Source organism: Schistocerca cancellata, chromosome 7 (assembly GCF_023864275.1).
Source record: "Schistocerca cancellata isolate TAMUIC-IGC-003103 chromosome 7, iqSchCanc2.1, whole genome shotgun sequence".
NCBI classification, from domain to species: Eukaryota; Metazoa; Arthropoda; class Insecta; order Orthoptera; family Acrididae; genus Schistocerca; species Schistocerca cancellata.
In genome coordinates this window covers 413,152,670-413,175,959 of record NC_064632.1, presented here as the reverse complement: position 1 = coordinate 413,175,959, position 23,290 = coordinate 413,152,670, and the positions used below count along the sequence as shown (strand labels likewise).

General features: G+C 39.4%; 1 protein-coding gene across 2 annotated transcripts in view; it reads left to right on the top strand.

The window, feature by feature from the left end:
• Positions 1-23,290, top strand: part of LOC126092315 (cadherin-23-like) — a 517,289-nt gene that overhangs the window by 436,754 nt on the left and 57,245 nt on the right. For both annotated transcript variants that reach the window (XM_049907844.1, XM_049907845.1), the window contains exon 27: positions 14,824-14,925. In XM_049907844.1, the coding sequence (XP_049763801.1) occupies positions 14,824-14,925 (102 nt within the window). The remainder of the gene's footprint in view (positions 1-14,823; positions 14,926-23,290) is intronic.

Below are 23,290 nucleotides of genomic sequence, written 5' to 3'. Positions count from 1 at the left end.
CCGTTTTCTTTGTTATAGGTGTTTGCATCACTCTTAAAGCTGAAAATGCACTGTGTCATGCATTGTTTGTTGCATTCTGATAGTGCCTGTTTACGGCCTGTCGCGGCACGCGGCATGGCTTGCTTTTGTACGCGCTACCGCCGCGCACAATTAAAAAAAAAAAAAAAAAAAAAAAAAGGGAATCGTCTCATTAGCGAAACAATGGCAAGAGACTGCTATTTGTTGTTACTTACACTCCTGCTTTCTTTGATAATGATCAACAAGAATCAAATAATAGACTGTGTATGACAGAACATGTTCTGAACGAGAGTTAGGCGAAAATTTTTCTCCGTTTGAAAATCTTTGCGGCCGCTTCTTTATTAAATCAAATTCTGCACAGAAATTACAGTCATTTTAGATTTAAAAATCTAGTCACTTGCCATGCTTCCTTTCTGACTGTAAGAATAATACGAATATAAATATGACACGATACGTATATTCTTCCGCGTTTGCTGTTGTCTCACTCTAGTTTCGTAGTTTATTAGGCAGACAGGATTTAAATGAGATAGCAGCAAACACGAAAGAATTCATGGCAAAATGTTTATATTCGTATTATTCTTATGGTGAAGAGAATACTGTATGCGATTCATATTTCATCAGGTTCCTACTAGTAACCATCTCTTCTCACAGATAGGAAAAAATTCAGAACGTAGAGTTGGCCATATTGACAAACATCCCAGTCTTGCCAGTCAGATTTTCGTAATACACTGAAATTGTGCTACATTCGAAAATGAACAATACGGAATTTGTATTTACTTCGTTGGATAATGTATGAAAATGCAGTGGTCGAAACTCGCGGCGGAGAAAATAAGCTCGTCTTCCACTTTTTTTTTTAAATTTATTTACTGACGCAGAGGTTTTGGCGCCAGTATTTATCTTTGTGCCTACAACGCATGCCTGGGTAGCGCTACATATATTTGACGGCAGAAGTTAGTTGTGGCGGCACGTACCAACATTTTTCATAACTTCCGCTTGCTTTGCACTCGATTCTAAGCCGCAGGCGGTTTTTTGGATTACGAAAACTGGAAAAAAAGTGCGGCTTAGATTCGAGTAAATACAGTATATTAGATGTACTTTTCACTCCATGGATCCATAGTGAAGCTATCCTCAGGATGTATTACAAGTTTTTATGTCTGCTCCAAATATAAATGCATAATCAATTAACAATTCCGTAGTACTTTATGAGCAGAAAACAGAAGGAATGCCAATAACTATTACCAGAATATCCCAAGTTTATTTATTTATTTATTTACACATCAAGTTCCGTAAGACCAAATTGGGGAGCAAATCTCCAAGGTCATGGAACATGTCAGTAAATGAAATTACAATGTAAAAGAAATAACAAATAAAAATAAAATGTTTATGAACCCAAAAAAAATCAAGCCATAAGTTTAAGTAAATGCGATCAACAATGTAACATAAGATTCAGCTTAATTTTTCAAGGAATTCTTCAACAGAACAGGAGTGACCAATGAAGAAACTCTTCAGTTTTGATTTGAAAGTGCATGGATTACTGCTAAGATTTTTTAATTCTGTGGTAGCTTATTGAAAATGGATGCAGCAGTATACTGCATCGCTTTCTGCACAAGAGCTAATGAAGTCCAATCCATATGCAGTTTGGATTTCCACAGAGTATTAACTGAGTGAAACTTATTTATTCATGGGAACAATCTGATATTGTTAACAAGAAACAACAGTAATATATATTTATATATATTGAGAGGCCTATCTCAAAATACCCAGACTAGTGAACAGGTGTTGACAAGAGGTTTGCAAACTTACACCACTTATTGCCCGAACCACCCAGTTCTGAGCCAAAAATATCCTTAGAGAATGGAAAGAGTTACCCCAAAATATAATCCCACATGACATAAGCCAATGAAAATAAGCAAAGTTGACTAATTTTCATGTTGAATGATCACTTACTTCAGATACCATTCTAATAGTAAAAATGGCAGCATTAAGTCTTTGAACAAGATCCTGAACATGGGTGTTCCACAACAGTTATCTATCTATCTGAACACCTAGAAATTTGGACTGTTAAGTTTCACTAATCATATGCCAATTCTGTGAAATTAATATGTCGGGTTTTGCTGAATTGTGTGTTAAAAATTATAAAAACTGTCTTACTGTGATTTAGTGTTAATTTATTTTCTACAAGCTATGAACTTATGTTATGAGTTGCACTATTGGAAACAGAGCCAATGTTGCACACAACATCCTTTACTACCAAGATAATGTCATCAGCAAACAGAAATATTTTAGAGTTGCCCGTAATACTTGAGGGCATATCATTTATATAAATAAGGAACAGGAGTGGCCCCAACACTGATCCTTGGGACTCTACCCATTTGATCATACTTCACTCAGACCCCACATCACAGCCATTCTCAACACTGAATAATGATCTTAAGCTGTCTGTTGTTAAAGCAAAGGTGAACCAATTGTGAGCTACTCCCCATATTCCATAATGGTCCAACTTCTGGAGCCATATTTTCTGACCAACATGATCAAACACCTTAGTTAAATCAAAAAAGTATGCCTAGCACTTGAAACCTTTGGTTTCACCCATCCAGTGCCTCACAGAGAAAAGAGAATATAGCTTTTTCAGTTGTTAAATGACTTCTAAAGCCGAACTGTACATTTGATAGCAAATTAAGTTATATAAAATGATCAATTATCCTTACATACACAGCCTTTTCAATAACTTTAGCAAATACTGATGACATAGAAATAGATCTAAAATTACCTACATTATTCCTTTCTCCCTTATTATAAAGCATCTTTGCTACTTAGTACTTTAATCATTCAGGAAACTGACCATTCCTAAAGCAAAAATTACAAATATGGCTAACATGTTCACAGTACTTTAATATCTGCTAGGCATTCCATCATATTCATGAGAGTCCTTAGTGTTCAGTTATTTAGTAGTTATTGACTCAATGTCCCCCTTGTCTGTACCACAGAGGAGTATTTCAGACATCAATCTCAGAAAGGCATTTCCTGATAAAGTTATATGATTCCCTGTAGAAACTAAATTTTTATTGAATTCACCAGCAATGCTCAGAAAATGATTGTTAAGTACTGTACATATATCTGATTTATCAGTAACAGAAATAGTCTTACTAGGAACTGACTTTATATCATTGATCTTGTACTCCTGACCAGACACTTCCTTCACAACTGACCATATGGTTTTAATTTTATCCTGTGAATTAACTATTCTATTTGCATACCAAGTACTCTTTGCCTTGATAGCCAGGTCAGATTCAAAATAGTAACTAAGTGAGATATGAGTAGAGTATGTGGCATACTATTCTTGATTGAGTCATGGCTGCTTATTTCACCCATAGCTGCGAGCAGCTGAGCCCATATGATACACCTTTTATACATCTAGTGAGCTGCAACACCTCTGAGTCACTATTGATGCCATCCACTGGCAGGAATATTAAATCCCTGCCCCCTGAAATCAGCATGTAGGGCCAAAAATGCCCTAGATGATACCAGTATCAATGGTGGGGTGTAGGTGGAGTGGCAGAACTCACTGTCAGTGACTCAAGTAGCGTAAACTTGGGGCCAACTTCATCAGGAGACTCAGCCAAAAACTGTGGGTGCAGTGGAGGCAACAGAGTGCTCGCAGCAATAGACTGCTCTGATGCCACCAGAGTGAGGGAAGTCGGAATGGAGTAAGTGGTTCTACTTCTATAGACTCCCAGACCATGACCCCTTACCAACCTACCATTCAACATGGGCGCAGGGTTGGTTGTCACACTGAAGTGCAGCAGGTGCAGAGAGACAGCAAGAGACCTAGCTGGTGGCAACCCTGGTATCTGTTTCAAGAGTAAGAGGTAGAAATGAGGGCAACGGCATCTTTTGTGACTACAGTTGCAGCTGGAGCTGGTTGTTGTGGTGGGTCAGGCAGACTTACCCAGATACTATTTCAAATAGCTGATGTCGCCTGTGGCCTATGATGACTCCTTGCATCTGAGCCAGGTGCTGGTCACATGTACGTGACCCAACAAAGGTGTCACCACATATAGATGCATTGGTACACAGGATGTAACAATGAAAACAATCAATTTTTGACAAAATAAGTTAATTGGGTAGATAAAAAATCTACTTACCAAGCAGTGGCAGAACACAGACATAAAAGAAGGTTGTAATTAGGCAAGCTTTTGGAGTGGAACCTTCTTCAGGCAGAAGGGTAGAATGGGAAGAAATAGGGGTGAAATAAAAGGACTGGAGAGGTCTTCCCCTCTCATCTCATGCAGTAAGTCTCCCCTGACCACAGTTTGGGTGACTTTCCCAAAATCTACCCCTTTTTCTAGACCTCTCCAATCCTCTTCCTTCACGCCTCTTCCTTCCCCTGCCAGACTTCTGCCTGAAGAAGTAGCCACTGGCTCCAAAGGCTTGCCTAATTACAAATTTCTTTCATGTGTGTGTTCTGCCACCACTTGATGAGTAGATTTTTTATCAATCCAATTACATTATTTAAAAAGATGATGAGACTTACCAAACAAAAGTGCTGGCAGGTTGATAGACACACAAACAAACAAAAACATACACACAAAATTCTAGCTTTCGCAACCAACGGCTGCTTCGTCAGGAAAGAGGGAAGGAGAGGGAAAGACGGAAGGATGTGGGTTTTAAGGGAGAGGGTAAGGAGTCATTCAAATCCCAGGAGCAGAAAGACTTACCTTAGGGGGAAAAAAGGGCAGGTATACACTTGCACACACACACATATCCATCCGCACATACACAGACACAAGCAGACATTTGTAAATTTACCCATTTGTAAATGTCTGCTTGTGTCTGTGTATGTGCAGATGGATATGTGTGTGTGTGCGAGTGTATACCCGTCCTTTTTTCCCGCTAAGGTAAGTCTTTCTGCTCCCAGGATTGGAATGACTCCTTACCCTCTCCCTTAAAACCCACATCCTTCTGTCTTTCCCTCTCCTTCCCTCTTTCCTGACGAAGCAGCCGTTGGTTGCGAAAGCTAGAATTTTGTGTGTATGTTTGTGTTTGTTTGTGTGTCTATTGACCTGCCAGTGCTTTTGTTTGGTAAGTCTCATCATCTTTGTTTTTAGATATATTTTTCCCACATGGAATGTTTCCCTCTATTGTATTCAATTACATTATTTTGTACACAGAATGGACACATTGTATGGGCCTAAGGATGTTTAACAGGGTGTGATGCCACTGCTGGTGCAGGATTTTGGCTAGATTGCTTCCAACGGTGGGGGTGGATCTGTACATCACAAGGAAGTTACCCAAAGTGTTCTCATATAAATAGTGTAAAATCCAAAGTGAGAGTTCACAGTGGTAGGGAAGCCACCTGCTCTGTAGCCATGATTGTGGGAACTGCAGTGTTGTCCTCTTGCTGTTCAGTCTGCTGCATGATACAGGCATCTGTTTCTGGTATCCCACTGCCACAATTATGACAGGACTAGGGATTCTTCAATGTGCATGACATGCTTCACAACACTGAGGAGGGAGGGGTTTCTGACCTACACAATTGACATTGCAAAAAATGCATTCAGTGGTGAAGTGGGAGAAGAATGATTGACGTACTTAAATCTGTAATGAAATGCTGGTAACCTAGATCCCTGTGAACTTGGGTGGGACTTAGAGACAGAAATAGAAGATGAGGAGTCAGAATCATCAGTCAATTGCTGCTTGTAACGGTGGCTAAAAATTTGGAAAATATTAATTTCATTTGTAAAACCATCTGAACTGTCAAATCAACCTAAAAGATTTAGAACTGTAAGCACTTCACCTGTACTAGGACCATACTTTGCAAAGCTTTAGCTGTGAACTCCCTGTGAGGTGCAAGGTGCACAATCAAATCTTGAATCGAAGATTACCCAAATGAAAATTTCAGTTCTGCCACATGAAATTGCATTTGTGTGTGAGAACCTATAAGTCAGCAGCCCATGCTGCATTGTCCATGTTCTTTTTGACATGGATTCAACTGGAGGCTAGCCATGGCATGGTGCTCTCCCATCATAGCATTCAGGTGACAGGTCAAGGAGATCACTGAAAGACAATTCACTTGGTTGCAGTTACTGCACCATTTCATATAAGGGAGTACTAGAAGATGAGAGCAATGCAATTTGTTGTCTTCAAAAAATGCCGTAAGGAAAACAGTACATTTCAAAATGGTGGTCTTAGACTTCCCAGCTCCCCACAGCAGAGAACAGTGGTGGAGGTTTAGCCATGGCCACTGACTGATGTGGTTGTTGTTGCTAAGACACTAGCTGCAGGAGAAGAGGGTGGCCTGCTATTCTTTGTGGATTATTATTAAGGTACAAACTGTTGATGCTGTTGTTGCAGTCACAGCAGTTGCTGCCAAAGTTGCAAAAACTTGGGGTCTGTAACACAGGAACTGGGTGTGAGCACAATGCCATAAACACAATAGGATGGGAACTCATCATTGCTCGTGCAGTGTACTTTTCTAGGCTGAACTGCAGCTGCTTGCCTAGCTCATTTCGGTGAGTGGCTGAGTCAACATGACATGCCTTTTATGCCTCTGGTGGCTCTCTTCATGTGTGAGCTGTAAAGCCTCTGAACTACTAATGATATCATCTAGTGCTAGGAATGTTAAACATGTCATAAAACAAAAATATTTGATACATATATACAAAGAGATTTACGAATGTTCCTGCCATACCACCATAGTGAAATGATTATTACAGATGTGGACTAGGTTAAAAAGATGTTGAACATATAATGAGAGAAAGCAGGGAGACATAACGATAAGCCTCAGTGAACATTCACCATACATACAATTGTGCTGTTCTTTTATAAGAGTCTGAAGGATGACAGACTGGGTGATGTTACTGTTTCACTTCACCATTTTTATGTTGTATGGATTCAGAAGTATCAGTGTTCTTCTGATCCACTGCACATGGTGATAAGACGTTTAGAAATTGTTCAGTAGTGATCATTGTTCAACAATTTCACATGTTTATAGATTGCTATCCAACTACAAATTGTAACATTAGTATCCTCATATTCCACTTCTATAGATATTAACTTACATTATTGTTAATGTTTTGTACTCACCTGTAGTTCCTGTATTGTGTAAGACAAATAACTTATAACAATTGAAGGGCTGGGTGGAAGAAAACACTAACTAACATGAGCATAATCTTGAGTTATTGCATGTTATATGTTTGATTAAACTTGTAACTTGTAAATCATGATGGTTTTATTTGCCACCCCATCAGTTTTGTTCTACCATTTTCAGATAATAAAGTTTTTCTTAATGTAAGATTGGAAGCAACCATATTTAGATTAATTTGTGAATTCACTGTTAAGATTTAAGTTGTTATCAGCATACACTTTCTTTTGTATATACAGATGTTACTACATCTGAGTAGCTGCATGCTTTTGTTTTCATTTACACTGCGAGCCTTGACTTATTTGTATTTAGCCTTGTGCACAAGAAACATAAACAGTAAAGCTATTTTGTAAGTACTGTAAGGTTGAGGCAGATAGTAGGGGATTCTATCATTAATTTATTTCAAAAGGTTAATTTCATTCTCTCATTAAAGTCAAGCATAGCCGGGAGCTTTGGCTGCCTGTAATTTTCTCGTCCCACAGTCTGACAACAGCAAGTCAGCACCAGGGTGGGAAATCTCGATCACGTGCCTCCCTCAGATCCTGACGAGGTAGCGCCACCTAGGCGACGCTGACCAGGCCACGCTTCGGAACTTTCCATGCTGCCCCTGCGGGTTTCTTGATTCTGACCAATCAGGGTGGAGGAAGCCATGCAGCCGTGCCGGATGTACCCCATCACCCATCGGCGAGGCTCTCTCTTTGCCGCACGCCCTGTAGCTGTGAATACCACCTGCCTCTCCCGGTGCTGCTGCGCCGTGGACTTTGTCTCTGTAGCTGCCACGCAATTCACACTTGTCCAAATGGCAGACGTCTCTATGCATTAACTTTTCTCAGGTTTGATGCAAACTATGCATCGCCTACCACTACACTCTGGCTCACCCTCGCCTCTCTAGGCCTGACTCGTGTTGCCCATTTGAATGCATTTTCAGCCAATAAATGTTCTTGTCACATAAAAATTGTCCAAATGATTTATTTCTGCCCACTGGCGGTGGAAATACACACTTCCAATCTGGTATGGAGTGACTGCTGCACACGTGCTAGGATTTCAGCAGAGATGTCCAAGCAGGCTGCAGTAATATATGGTTGGATATCATAAGATGTAGTTGGTACATCCTTGTAGACAGCAACTTTGAGCTTCCCCCACATAAAAAATTCTACAGGCATCAAATGCAGGGAATGGGCTGGTCAAGGCACAGATCCTCTGCATTCAGTGCAAGGATTTGGAAACAATTCATGAAGACATAGTGTAGTACTTCATGCACTATGGGGTGGACAGCCATTATGTTAGTACCACAAGTTCCTCCTAGCCTACAGAGGCATCTTCTAGCATCAATTGAAGGTTGTCTGTTAGGAGTCTGTGTGATACTTGTTCACATTCAGTGTTCTGCCTATGAAAAACAGGTCTATGAGCTGATGGTTCACTATCACACCACACATTTATGCTCCATGGAAACTGATGTTCTACCTAAAAAAGCCAACAGACATTGTCAACAGACCTGTAGTGCAATTTTGATGGTTTACCTGCCCATGATTGCTAAATGTGACTTTATCACTAAACAAGATACACGATACATCTGGAGAATCGTGTCTTAATGCCCATGTGCAGAAGTTAACACAATTCTCATAATCGTTTCCATGTAGCTCTTGATGGAGAGAGATGTGACAGGGTTGGAAACTATGTTAATGGAGAAAGCGTAGGACGCTTGCGTGACTCATTCCACTTCCTTGTGTGATTATGTGGAAGCTCACATGTGGATCATCTGCAACAGCACTAAAAACATTAATTTCTCCTTCTTCTGCCATCACTTGCATCCTTCTGTTATGTTGCCTAGGTGTTACACTACCACATTCATGTAAGTGCTTAAAGAGGTTGATAAATAATTACTGAGATGGTTGGTTTCTATTGGATAGTTTGCCACATACACCGTAAAAGAACAAATTGCATGCTTCCTACATTCTCCTTACACCATGAACATGTCAGCTTGTTCTAAATTAATAAATACCATCATCCACTCATGACCTACTGCCTGGGACACAACACACTAACTGACTAGCAAGTCACAGTTCAATCAAGGAACACACAAGCTCATTGTAAGCAAACATAACAACATAGTACCTAGCTATTAACCAGGTTGAATAACACAAACAAATACTGGCATGGAAACTTCTTAAAATACGATATCTTGTAAACAACAAACACCACTGACATTATAATTTAACCTACTTCTAGTTTGTTAATATTCAGTAGGTATCGTTCCATTTAAAAAAGCATATGTTTCCACAAACATTCACTTTTGACGTATTATTACAATAATTTTATTGGCTAACAATATGAGCCCCAGCTACCAGTCCATTTTGTGAAAATTGCACATCAATAGCACTTTCTATTTCCTCAAAGTTCATGGTGCAAGTTCAAGATGATTCACCTTGTATAGAAGGAGTAAAGTTACACTAAATATTACAATAAATAAATACATAAACCAAAGTAATATAAGAGTGGTAAAAGTTCAAACTTAACAGAAAAGGTGAAAAATATGATACAGACATTGTTTTTTACGCTGTTCTTAAGTATTTCACCACAAACATGTTCAATCTGTATATTCCAATATAAAATTAATTCAAACTAGTTCTAAAACATGTGTTAAGGTTACCAATCATAATCATTTTGTCTAAGATTTATCTGTTACACACTCACTGAGAATTTATTTGAATTTGGGCAATTGCTCATTAAGACATTGAATATGTGCTGCAAATCCATTGAATAGCTTAACACCAAAGCAATAAAATCCTTTTTCGACCAGATTAAGAGTTTTTAATTCAATGCACAGACTTTTTTGGCACAATGATGTGTCTCAAGCAAAGGGCGACATGCGACATAAGCAATCTCTTCAGTATGTGCAACTCCAACACAAGTGAAGGTAATACAGTTCCTAAGTCACTGCTATACAAGTGCCTATTTTTGACACTGCTGTTGGAGCTGGCAAACTACTAGTCTTCATCTGGACTATGGTCGGGTACCGCAGCCCTTACATCCTCTTCATATCGAGGGTGCAACTGTTGTTGTCCTAGAGAGGGGTCGATCATGTGTGATTGGCTGACATCCTCTTCGCAGCCCTCTGTGCTCTAAAGTTCCCAACCGGTGTGGCAGCACTTGACTTTATGTCAGAACAGAAACTTTATTACAGGAAAAGAATTACCAAGGGAAAAAAATCTACTAAAAGGTAGATTTAATGATCTCCTTCTGTCAAAACAGGAAACTGTAAGACTGTCTATGACAGACACCACTCATTGTATGGAAAGATATTTTTCCAATGAAATTTTTTTAAGAGAGTTGGGTGCCCCAAGAATATAATTGCATATGACATAATAAACGAAAGTAGACATAGTAGGAAGTTTCAAAGATACCTGCTTCAGCCACTGAAGCACTAATCCATATTGTAACCATTGCTGAGCAATATAATTTAAAAAATTGAAGAATGTGAGTTGACTTGTTACATTTGCTGTCTATATAAGTACACAGGAATTTTTTATCCTCAGCTTTCAGTATTGTTTGTTATCTTCACTTTGTGTTAATTTCTACAAGATTTCTTTGAGGTGTAGGGAATCTTATGTAATAGATGTTATATGGACAGAGCTAGAGACCACTTGAAGCAAACAAGTTTGTGATTTTTAGTGAAAACTTTGTTCATGACCATCAATGAGAATTGTAGTATCGTCTGCAAAAAAGGTAAATTTAGATTTTGTGTCGAAACAAAGTCATTAATGAAACCAAGAAATAGTAGTGGACCCAAAATGAAGCCTTGTGGCATACTGCAACCGAAGGTGCCCCATACAAATGAGGCAGATTCTTCAGATGAGCCACTGAGCACTCAAGTTTGCTTTCAGCCCTTTAAATATGAATTATATAATTATATTCTGAGCTTTGAGTTTTTGGTGACTGCCAGCACTGAATAAGAAATACTGTGAAGGACTGTGTGATTATCTTTCACTCAACCTGTTTTCAACCTCCATTGTATCTGTTAATGGCTCTTGTTGTGTTTTGTTAACTTCAATAAAAATACTTTCTGTAAGTTCACTTTTGTGTTGGTGATCTTTCTTTATCAGTTTGCTGTGGAATAGAAATTGCCTCAGGTTCAACAAACTAACTGTTTCTCATCCTTAACATGCCATTAGCACACCAAAGATTACCTTCACAATTAAAATATATAGTGGTATATGTTATTCTGACTCGAATAAGAAGCTATAAGCTGTCACATGAAAATTACACTGTCATTTACTGTTTAGACATGTTTTATGCATATTGCAGCACTGTCTTTTCCAAAATTAATACAGCACAAGATGTAAAAGTGTATCTGCCATGTACAATGTTAAGTGTAACCCCTGTGCATGATTTGTGCTCTTATTTTACACTGAATCATTTGGGGTACACAGATATGAATTATAATATTTTAATGATAATGTGTTACCCAAACATGTCTGACATGAACTAATATTTTTAGTAGTGCTTCATGCAGACATGTTAATGTTATCACAATATGCCCTATATTCACCATTTATACATGTTTTGTTTTCAGTTTCCCCAGCCATACACTTAGCATCTATATATTTACGGCTTCTAGTTGCTCTTGACAATGTCTCAGAAGATGAAACTATGGTAATGGAAATAATTAAAAACATATGGTCAAGACACAGCAGTGTTATCATTTAAAAACATTGTAAAAGAGTAATTTCTATCATTAAAAAATAGAAATTCCAGGATGGAATAACAATAATATGAAAAGGGTACATTGCTACTCACCACATAGAGGAGGTATTGAGCTCCAGGCAATCACAATAAAAAAGACCATTAAACATTTAAGTTTCTGGAAAAAGATCCTTCCAATGTGTAAAACATAAACACACACATGCACACACACACACACACACACACACACACACACATGGCTACTATCTGCAGCTGCATGTGACGACAATACCATACAATTAAAGGCCAAAGGCAGCATCCAAATCACACACACACATGGCTACTATCTGCAGCTGCATGTGGCGACAATACCATACAATTAAAGGCCAAAGGCAGCATCCAAATTGGTATGTCAAACAATTCTCACAACTCCACAATGTTTGATATGAACCAAACCTCAGAATTTATATCATTTGAATGGCAAAAACTGTGAACAAGAACTACAAATTGTCACCTGATAGAACTCCTGCTGTTACGAGAGATTTTAACTCTTTGACTGCTGATCATATAAACATTGGTTTTTCTTAGGATGCTGGCCATTTTTAAAGTTTTTCAGCATTTATTAAGAAGAGTAGCCAACAATGGAAACCTATTAGGCTGTCAATATATATGATTTCATGTACCCCAACAAAAGATGGGAAGGATAGTCTACTGAAATTTTTGTGTCTTGTCAGTCGATGGGATTTGCTGTCAGAGTGCTAAGCCCAAGCTAAAGTGATTGTGAAAAGATTAGGTAACATATTCTGTTTACAAAGAAATCATCCAATGGTGTAAGTCATTGCTGAACAGACAGGTCACAGAAAGCTGTAAGGGGTATTTGTCATTCTTTAGTGAGCCACAAGAGACTTGATCAAAATGCTCAGAAATGAGCATGTGAAAGATGTGAAATCCAGTAATAAAGCTGATCTCTGAAAATGCATAGCATGAATTCAAGGAAAGATGATGCCCTTTCTTTTAAGGAAATGTGAAGTTAACTCAAAAAAGAACTTCAAGGCATTATTCTGCTCTAATCTTTTTCTAATAATGACAAATTTGAAAATTAAAATAATGTTTAGCTTAACTCCCTTTCACAATGAACTTGCTCACACAAACATTTTTCAGCATTTAAAAAATAAAAAAGTGACATAAAGCTCAGGATTAGAACTTCCACTTTAATTTGTCTCTGAATGTTAATAGCTCAGTTTCTTGCTTATCTTTTGAGCGATGTCAATCACAGCTTCTTCATATTCATGGCACAGCTAGTCTTGGACTATGATGTGTTTGCTGTTTGGTAAAAGAGGTTATTCGATTTCCATTAAGACACAACTTCATTAATTTTTAAAGAAAAGTAACAGAAATGTAATTTGTTTTGTCAACATTTTAATAAACACTTGTTAGATTCATTATTCACAGTACGTTACATTGAACTAGTAATAGGCACAATTCCTGATGACACAGTCCCACCAGAAGCAAAGTGAACACAGATACATCAATCTATAGAAAGGTGTTACTTGTGAATTCCATAAAGTTAAATTTGTTTATTTTTCATTTGCAATTTAGTGTTCTGATACTAAAATTTTAAAATCTGACACAAATAATAATAATAATTATGAAAAATAGTAATAATTATTGTCATTAGTTTCTTAAAGATTACAAAATATGTCTGACAAATTTTGCTGTTAAACCTGAAAAAAATATCTCTTTTACACATAGTTTTACATATTCACATAAGCAAGGCAGACTTTAATACTAGTTTGGATGCAACAGAAAATCAAGAATTAATGTTGTGGAAGAACTGTTAGCATATTGCATGGTAAATGTGTTGTATGTATCATGTAGCTTACTGGAAACTACAAGTGTGTCACTGGCCAGTTCCATTAAAGACTAATGATGTACATATTTTAAGATGGTGCATGATTTTTGTGAAATTCATAAATGATAACAGCAGGTGTAATGCCCACTGTATTTCCTGCATCTTATGGAAGAGGCTGCTGACACTTTAAAAAGCTGTTGTAAAATCAGACTAGTCATAAGATTAAATTACTTCAGTCAGAAAATGATAAGGCAAGCTGAAATTACAGAGTGGACACCATTCTCAAGCTGGCAGGCATGCAGTGATGTTCAACAGTGCCACCCATACATAGCACAGAAAGATGGTGCAACAAATAAAAGAACCTTACCTTGGTCGAAATGACTCACTGCTTGTTGATTAAATCGGTACTACCATACTACCATCATCATTTTAGGCTGAAGCCAACAATGCATCACACTGAATCCAGAATCATAGTTTAACAAAAAGGGTTATTAGGAAATCTGCATATGACATATAAATGAAGAGATTCCCTGAGCCGGCCGCTGTGGCTGAGTGGTTGTAGGCACTTCAGTCCGGAACTGCACTGCTGCTATGATCACAGGTTCGAATCCTGCCTCGGGCATGGATGTGTCTGATGTCCTTAGGTTAGTTAGGTTTAAATAGTTCTAAGTCTAGGGAACTGATGACCTCAGATGTTAAGTCCCATAGTGCTTAGAGCCATTTGAACCAAGATTGTCTGACAAATCTCATCTTGCATATTTAGCCAGAAGGTTGTCAAGCTGGACAAGACAGTGAGCAAGAAATGTCCTAAATCAACTTAGAATTTTTGAATGTGTGCCAGTGGCTCCATTGGTAAATAGAGTGCTTATCCATGTATGTAAAGTTATGCATAGGCACTTAATAATTTATTGTGGCTGATGAATTAGAGAACTAAAAGCAATCATGGCTACATCTTCAGAGACACAATATATAACTATGTCCACAATTAAATATATTCTCCTAAACTAACTTTATGAAATCTTCCTTGTGATCAGCAGCTTGTTTTCACAAACACTTTTAAGCTGTATGTGACACTTTTTTCACTATTGTATGTCAAATACATTTGATCAACTTAAATTTTTTCCAGGTAACAGATGTAAATGACATGCCTCCAGAATTTGAAAACAATTTGATTGCTGGAGGATTTACTATTGACTTTGCAGTTGGTACAGTCATCTTCACTGTTAAGGTAGGTAACTGTTCTCTCTTCTGAGTACTTATTCCATAAATTTAACTGAAAAGTACTTCTTTGCTCTTTCACTAAATTAAACAATACCTTAGGACCTCAGATTTTAATTTCCATTGTCATGGGAGCTGAAACTGAAGGCAGCAAAGTAGGATCAGGAATGCTGAACTCAGTGGAAGAGATATTATCATTAGTGGCATAGAAAGACACCTGAATCCACTAAAAAAACTCCATATGTAATATTACTAACCTGTTTGTAGACTGAAGACCCTCATTAGCACCTTAAATTCATAGTCTGTTACGGAAAATAGTTTGGGTACTTAATGAAGTCAAATAATAACTGTTGCAACATTGATGCTTTAAGTTATCATAGTCTGCACATTTATTGTGTTTAAATTGCAGCTGACTAATGACCATTATACATTGTGCTTTGGTTCACAAATCACAAACACCATGTTAGAACATACACTGCCTGATTACTCGGTGGCAACACATTTTGTATATATCAGCATTCCACAGGTCACAGTTCATAAGGAAATGACCCATTATGCACATTTCTCAAAGTAAGTCACCAAAACATTTAATACAACAATGGTAATAACACCAATACCAAGTACAAACTGACAGACATAATTCATATTTGTAATAACCAAAGAAGTTTGGTGATTGTATGATGTTCACAGAAATGTTAATGTGTGCAGAACTAACCTGAACTGTAACACACATATCTATATTTTGTGATTACCAAGTGTGAACTTTCATGGACATGTTTTTGTTAGGCCCTGACAGGATTTTTGGGTGAGGGATGGTTGGGAGGGGGGATGGGGGAGGGAGAGTTTACTGTGTATAGACTGGTATAATGATATTTTGTAATCTTGGATATTACAGGTTATTCTATTCAAACTGTAGACTGGAAATGCCTGACTTCATGTGGATGTCTTATCATTATAAGAATAAAATCTCTTACTCATATTTATATTTAATTATTCATCCACATTACCAACCTGTTAACTGAAGAAGTGCATTTATAAAATTTAACTGACACAAAGACAGTGTCCCTAATCATTACTACTCCACATAATACTACTTACATCAGTTGTTATTACTTCATTAATACACATACATCATAAAATTTCAGTGATATGTCATTATTGCATATACCTCGTTATATTTTGTCAGTTCATTACTTCATATTGTATTACATGTTTCTCCATTACATACTCCTTACACTTCAAAACCACTGCTTTAATTCCTTACAAAAACTGATTCTGAAGAATTATATTTCACAGTAGTAGACAATCATATTATAGACAAAACTTTACCTTTATAACAGACAAAATATTAGTTACTTCAAACATTACTTTACTTTAAACAGCAAATTTCTCTTTACTCAAGCCTTAAGGGCTACATGCTGCCAAACTTTTGTTCTCAGTAAACATTACTGTAGGGAACATTAGTTGTGGCCAAGTGGTTCTAGGCACTTCAGTGTGGGTCTGCGCTGCTGCTACGGTCACAGGTTCGAATCCTGCCTTGGGCATGGATGTGTGTGCTGTACTTCGGTTAGTCAGGTTTAAGTAGTTCTAAGTCTAGGGGACTGATGACCTCATATGTTAAGTCCCAAAGTGCCCAGGGCCATTCATTTCAACTTTAGTTACTTTAAACTGCAGGACCATAATGTGACAAAGTTTTACTGAAAAATAGTCTTTCACATGGGCAACTGAACTTGACTCTAAGCTGAATATATCATATTAACAATATTTCTACAGATTACGAATGAAAACATGCACAACACTGATGAAATATTGTACAATATTTACTATTTATTTCACAAACTGGTTTTTAGCTGTTAATGCCATCATCAGATAGCAGCTGAAAAACGGTTCATGAGAGAAATAATAAGTATTGTAGAATATTACAACATTGTTGTGTGTATTCTCATTCATAATGTTTTAAATATTCTGCCAAAAACTGACAGAACAGTCAACTAGTGCAATTTATGTGGATGGCAAACAGCACTGAATTCTTTATTCAAACCATTTCATTTACTGTTCCTGTATGGATATCTACAGCTTGAAATATTTATACTTCTTTCTTAGTTGTTCAACAAAACTTTTTAATAATTACCATATTCTTGGCTTACTTCAGGCTTTTATATTGCTTTATCTGTAAAATATTTGTTACTACTTACACAAATTTCATCATTACTAAACACAAGAATAACTCAAGACATACTTCTCAAATTTTATTGTTACAGCATTGTATTCCATCCTCTTATATATATAATACATGAAAATTCACTGACTGAGAAAAATCTATCTTAAATGCAAGGGTAAAAACACCAATATTACACACCAGTTGACTGACACAGCTCATATTTGTAACAATCGAAGAAGTTTAGTGTCTAAATGTTAATATAGATGTTAATATGTTCAGAACTAACTGTGTCTTCAACACATGTACGTGTGTTTTACAGTTATTAGGCTTGAACCTTTATGTAGATGTTGTCTCTATTCTTATTAGGCTCCAGGTGAGGGTTTAGGGGGGGCGGTGGTGGGGAGGGGGGGGGTAGTACATTTAGACTGACATAATGATATTTTATGGTCTCAGGTTTTACACTTTAGTTTATAGAACTGTAGGTTGAAAATTACCATAGCAGATGACCTGTAGGTTCCAACAATGATTTGCTTTAACTAAATGTTAGATGGTTAGAAAAATATGTAAGTTCACAGTACTAGTTGATCACCATACTGCATGCCTGTGCAGCGAATTTCCTCTTTCCATAAAAGTTCACAGTATTATTTGACTAGCACACTGTATGCCCTCACAGTGAATTCCCTGCTTCAATTTATGCCACTAATTGTACTATAGCATTTGACTGTAACAATTCTGATTACTAATTTCCAATAATTAACTAGGTTTTAAGCAGAACTAAATAGACCATTATGATCAGCAGACTCACATCGATAATAAAATCATGTGAAATATTGTATGAACATCATTTTGTCAGTTCCAGATGTTCCCTGCAAATACACTATGAGCATTAATAGCTTCATATGAAAGATAAGGTAAAAAATTAGTCATTTACAAGGAGCAGAACTATTGCAGCTGGAATCAATCCATTTGCTATATTTCACTTAGAGTGACCAGACACTTATTAGATTCTATACAGTGTTTGTGACTGAGTTAGCCCCTCTTTAATCTGTAATACACTGTAAATTCCTCAAAGGAAACAATGTGCCCAGTAGTTGGAAGAAATCACAAGTCACATCCATCTTCTAGCAGGTTAGCAGGAGTGAACCATATAACTACTATCCAGTACCATTGACATCTGTCTGTTGTAGAATCTTAGCATTTATTCTGAGTTCATAATTAATTAAATAGATGAAATAGAATGACCAGTGCATCTTATCCAGTGTGAATTCTGATAAAATCAGTCACATGAAACCCAACTTGGGCTTTCCTCATGTAGCATCCTGCAAGCCATGGATCGAAGCAGTGAAAAAATAGCATTTCTCATCTTCCAAAAAGCATTTGGCATTTAGCCCACCAACTCTTATTAATGAAAGTACAATCACATTCGTTATCAAATGGTATTTGTGACTAGATTCAGGATTTGTTGCGATGGAAGATATAGCATGTTATCTTGGATGGAGAATCAGTACTGCAAGTAGAAGTAACTTTAGGCATGGTCCAGGGGAGTCTGTTGGGAACATTCATGTCCATGCTGTACATTAATGATGTGGCATACAAAATTAATGAAATATTATCTAGAGAAAGCTGAAAAAATGTTCACTTATATTTCAGCAAGATTTCAAAACACTGCAAACATTGGCAACTTGCTTTAAATATCCAGAAATGTAAAAATGTGCCCTTTACAAAACAAAACCAGACATATAGTATAATATTACTACAGTATAAGTAAGTCACAGTTGGAATTGGTCAACTGATACAAGTATTTAAGGCTAACAATTCATGAGGATATGAGACAGAATGATCAAGTAGTCTCAGTCAAAGGTAAAGTCAGTGGCATACTTCAGTTTCTTATTAGGATAGTACAAAAAGGCAATTAGTCTGCAAAGCAGATTGCTTACGAAACAAACATACACTCCTGGAAATGGAAAAAAGAACACATTGACACCGGTGTGTCAGACCCACCATACATGCTCCGGACACTGCGAGAGGGCTGTACAAGCAATGATCACACGTACGGCACAGCGGACACACCAGGAACCGCGGTGTTGGCCGTTGAATGGCACTAGCTGCGCAGCTTTTGTGCACCGCCGCCGTCAGTGTCAGCCAGTTTGCCGTGGCATACGGAGCTCCATCGCAGTCTTTAACACTGGTAGCATGCCGCGACAGCGTGGACGTGAACCGTATGTGCAGTTGACGGACTTCGAGCAAGGACGTATAGTGGGCATGCGGGAGGCCGGGTGGACGAACCGCCGAATTGCTCAACACGTGGGGCGTGAGGTCTCCACAGTACATCGATGTTGTCGCCAGTGGTCGGCGGAAGGTGCACGTGTCCGTCGACCTGGGACCGGACCGCAGCGACGCACGGATGCACGCCAAGACCGTAGGATCCTACGCAGTGCCGTAGGGGACCGCACCGCCACTTCCCAGCAAATTAGGGACACTGTTGCTCCTGGGGTATCGGCGAGGACCATTCGCAACCGTCTCCATGAAGCTGGGCTACGGTCCCGCACACCGTTAGGCCATCTTCCGCTCACGCCCCAACATCGTGCAGCCCGGTGTCGCGACAGGCGTGAATGGAGGGACGAATGGAGACGTGTCGTCTTCAGCGATGAGAGTCGCTTCTGCCTTGGTGCCAATGATGGTCGTATGCGTGTTTGGCGCCGTGCAGGTGAGCGCCACAACCAGGACTGCATACGACCGAGGCACACAGGGCCAACACCCGGCATCATGGTGTGGGGAGCGATCTCCTACACTGGCCGTACACCACTGCTGATCGTCGAGGGGACACTGAATAGTGCACGGTACATCCAAACCGTCATCGAACCCATCGTTCTAGCATTCCTAGACCGGCAAGGGAACTTGCTGTTCCAACAGGACAATGCACATCCGCATGTATCCCGTGCCACCGAACGTGCTCTAGAAGGTGTAAGTCAACTACCCTGGCCAGCAAGATCTCCGGATCTGTCCCCCATTGAGCATGTTTGGGACTGGATGAAGCGTTGTCTCACGCGGTCTGCACGTCCAGCACGAACGCTGGTCCAACTGAGGCGCCAGGTGGAAATGGCATGGCAAGCCGTTCCACAGGACTACATCCAGCATCTCTACGATCGTCTCCATGGGAGAATAGCAGCCTGCATTGCTGCGAAAGGTGGATATACACTGTACTAGTGCCGACATTGTGCATGCTCTGTTGCCTGTGTCTATGTGCCTGTGGTTCTGTCAGTGTGATCATGTGATGTATCTGACCCCAGGAATGTGTCAATAAAGTTTCCCCTTCCTGGGACAATGAATTCACGATGTTCTTATTTCAATTTCCAGGAGTGTATGTTCTACCTAGAACATTATTGAAATGTGTGGGACCCATACCAGATGGGACTACCAGAGTCTACTGAACATTTGTCAAGATCAACACAAATGATCACACGTTTGTTTGACCTATGTGGGACTGTCTTGGAGGTGCTGAAAAAACTGACTTTGCCAACTCAAACTATCTCTTAAAATCTTACCTTTAAACTTTTAACCAGTATTAAATGAGAAATCTAAGAATATACTGAAACCTGTCATACAACCTTCCTGCATGGACCACAATAACAAGATTAGACTATGAAACTTCCTGTCAGATTAAAACTGTGTGCCCGACCGAGAATCGAACTCCGGACCTTTGCCTTTCGCGGGCAAATGCTCTACCATCTGAGCTACCAAAGCATGACTCACACCCGGTCTCACAGCTCTACTTCTGCCAGTATCTCGTCTCCTACATTCCAAACTTTACAGAAGCTCTCCTGCGAACCTTGCAGAACTAGCACTCCTGAAAAAAAGGATATTGCGGAGGCATGGCTTAGCCACAGCCAGGGGGATGTTTCCAGAATGAGATTTTCACTCTGCAGTGGAGTGTGCGCTGATATGAAACTTCCTGGCAGATTAAAACTGTGTGCCCGACCAAGACTCGAACTCGGGAGCTTTGCCTTTTGCGGGCAAGTGCTCTACCATCTGAGCTACCTAAGCACGACTCACGCCCGGTCTCACAGCTCTACTTCTGCCAGTATCTCATCTCCTACATTCCAAACTTTACAGAAGCTCTCCTGCGAACCTTGCAGAACTAGCACTCCTGAAAGAAAGGATATTGCGGAGACATGGCTTAGCCACAGCCTGGGGGATGTTTCCAGAATGAGATTTTCACTCTGCTGCGGAATGTGCGCTGATATGAAACTTCCTGGCAGATTAAAACTGTGTGCCCAACCAGGAAGTTTCATATCAACGCACACTCCACTGCAGAGTGAAAATCTCATTCTGGAAACATCCCCCAGGCTGTGGCTAAGCCATGTCTCCGCAATATTCTTTCTTTAAGGAGTGCTAGTTCTGCAAGGTTCGCAGGAGAGCTTCTGTAAAGTTTGGAATGTAGGAGACGAGATACTGGCAGAAGTAGAGCTGTGAGACCGGGCATGAGTCGTGCTTCGGTACCTCAGATGGTAGAGCACATGCCCGCGAAAGGCAAAGGTCCTGAGTTCGAGTCTCGGTCAGGCACACAGTTTTAATCTTCCAGGAAGTTTCATATCAGTGCACACTCCGCTGCAAAGTGAAAATCTCATTCTGGAAACATCCCCCCGGCTGTGGCTAAGCCATGTCTCCGCAATATCCTTTCTTTCAGGAGTGCTAGTTCTGCAAGGTTCGCAGGAGAGCCTCTGTAAAGTTTGGAATGTAGGAGACGAGATACTGGCAGAAGTGGAGCTATGAGACCGGGCGTGATTCGTGCTTCGGTAGCTCAGATGGTAGAGCACTTGCCCGCGAAAGGCAAAGGTCCCGAGTTCGAGTCTCGGTCGGGCACAGTTTTAATCTGCCAGGATGTTTCATATCAGTGCACACTCCGCTGCAGAGTGAAAATCTAATTCTGGAAGTTTAGACTAATTACATACACAAAATTATTTAATTAAATGGATAAATAATCTACCCACAATTTGACTACAGAAGACAGACATAAAAGACAGTTGTAATTGCTAAGCTTTTGGAGCCTGTGGCATAACAGCTGGTATATGACATGTACCATTTCACAGGTGGCGCTCCCTTTGATGGTACACAGTATGTTTTGCCAGTTACAGGATGATTGTAGGCGGTGGTAGGAGGGTGCATAGGGCAAGTCTTCCAGTGGGGATGGTCACAGGGGCAGGAGCCATAGGATAGGGAGATGAGTGCAGAAGTAGCATAGGGTCTGACAAGAATATTGCAGAGATTGGGAGGGCAATGGAAAGCTGTTCTAGGTGTGGTGGGCATGGAGATTGGGAGGCAATGGAAAGCTATTCTACGTGTAGTGGGTAACATTTCAGATAGAAAGGATCTCATTTCAGGGCATGATTTTAGGAATCATGGCCCTGTTGAAGTAGCTGATTAACACATTCCAGACCAGGATAATACTGATTCACCAATGCTGTGCTCAAAGCTGTATTTTGGGGGGATCAGAGTAACAGGATTGGAAGTGATGGCCCAGGAAATCTACTTTTTAACTAGTTTGGTGGGGTAATTATATGCAGTGAAGGTTGAGGTGAAATGGTGGTGTATTGCTGTAAAGAGTCTGTATCCGAACAAATACATTTGCCTTTGATGCCAAGCCTGTATGGGAGGGAATGTTTGACATGGAAAGGATAGCAACTGTCAAACTGTAAGTACTGTTGTTTGTTTGTCGGTTTAATGCAGATGGAAGCATGTAGCTTATCTCTGGTGAGGATGAGACTGACATCAAGGAATGTGACATGGGATTCAGATTAGGACCATGTGAAATTTAATTGGGAGAAGGTATTCAGAGATGTGAGGAATTTTAGCAGGTCAGCCTCACCATGAGTCCATATGATAAAGATGTCATCAATGTATACAAACTAATCCAGGTACTGAAGACTTACGGATCCCAGGAAAGCCCCCTCCAAGCAGTCCATGAAAAGGTTGGCACAGGCAGGAGCCATCCCATTTCCCATGGCCATACCCCTGATCTGTTTGTATGTCTGCCCCTCAAAGGTGAAGTTTTTGTTGGTAAGTATAAAGCTGATTAAGGTGAGTGTGAAGGATGTCATATCTTTGGAATCAGGTGGGCACTAACAGGAAGGAAAACACCACTTTCAGGTGGTTTAGGAGAAGGTGGGATACGTTTTTGAAGTGAAGTCTGGCATGTTGTTGCAGTTTGAAGTTG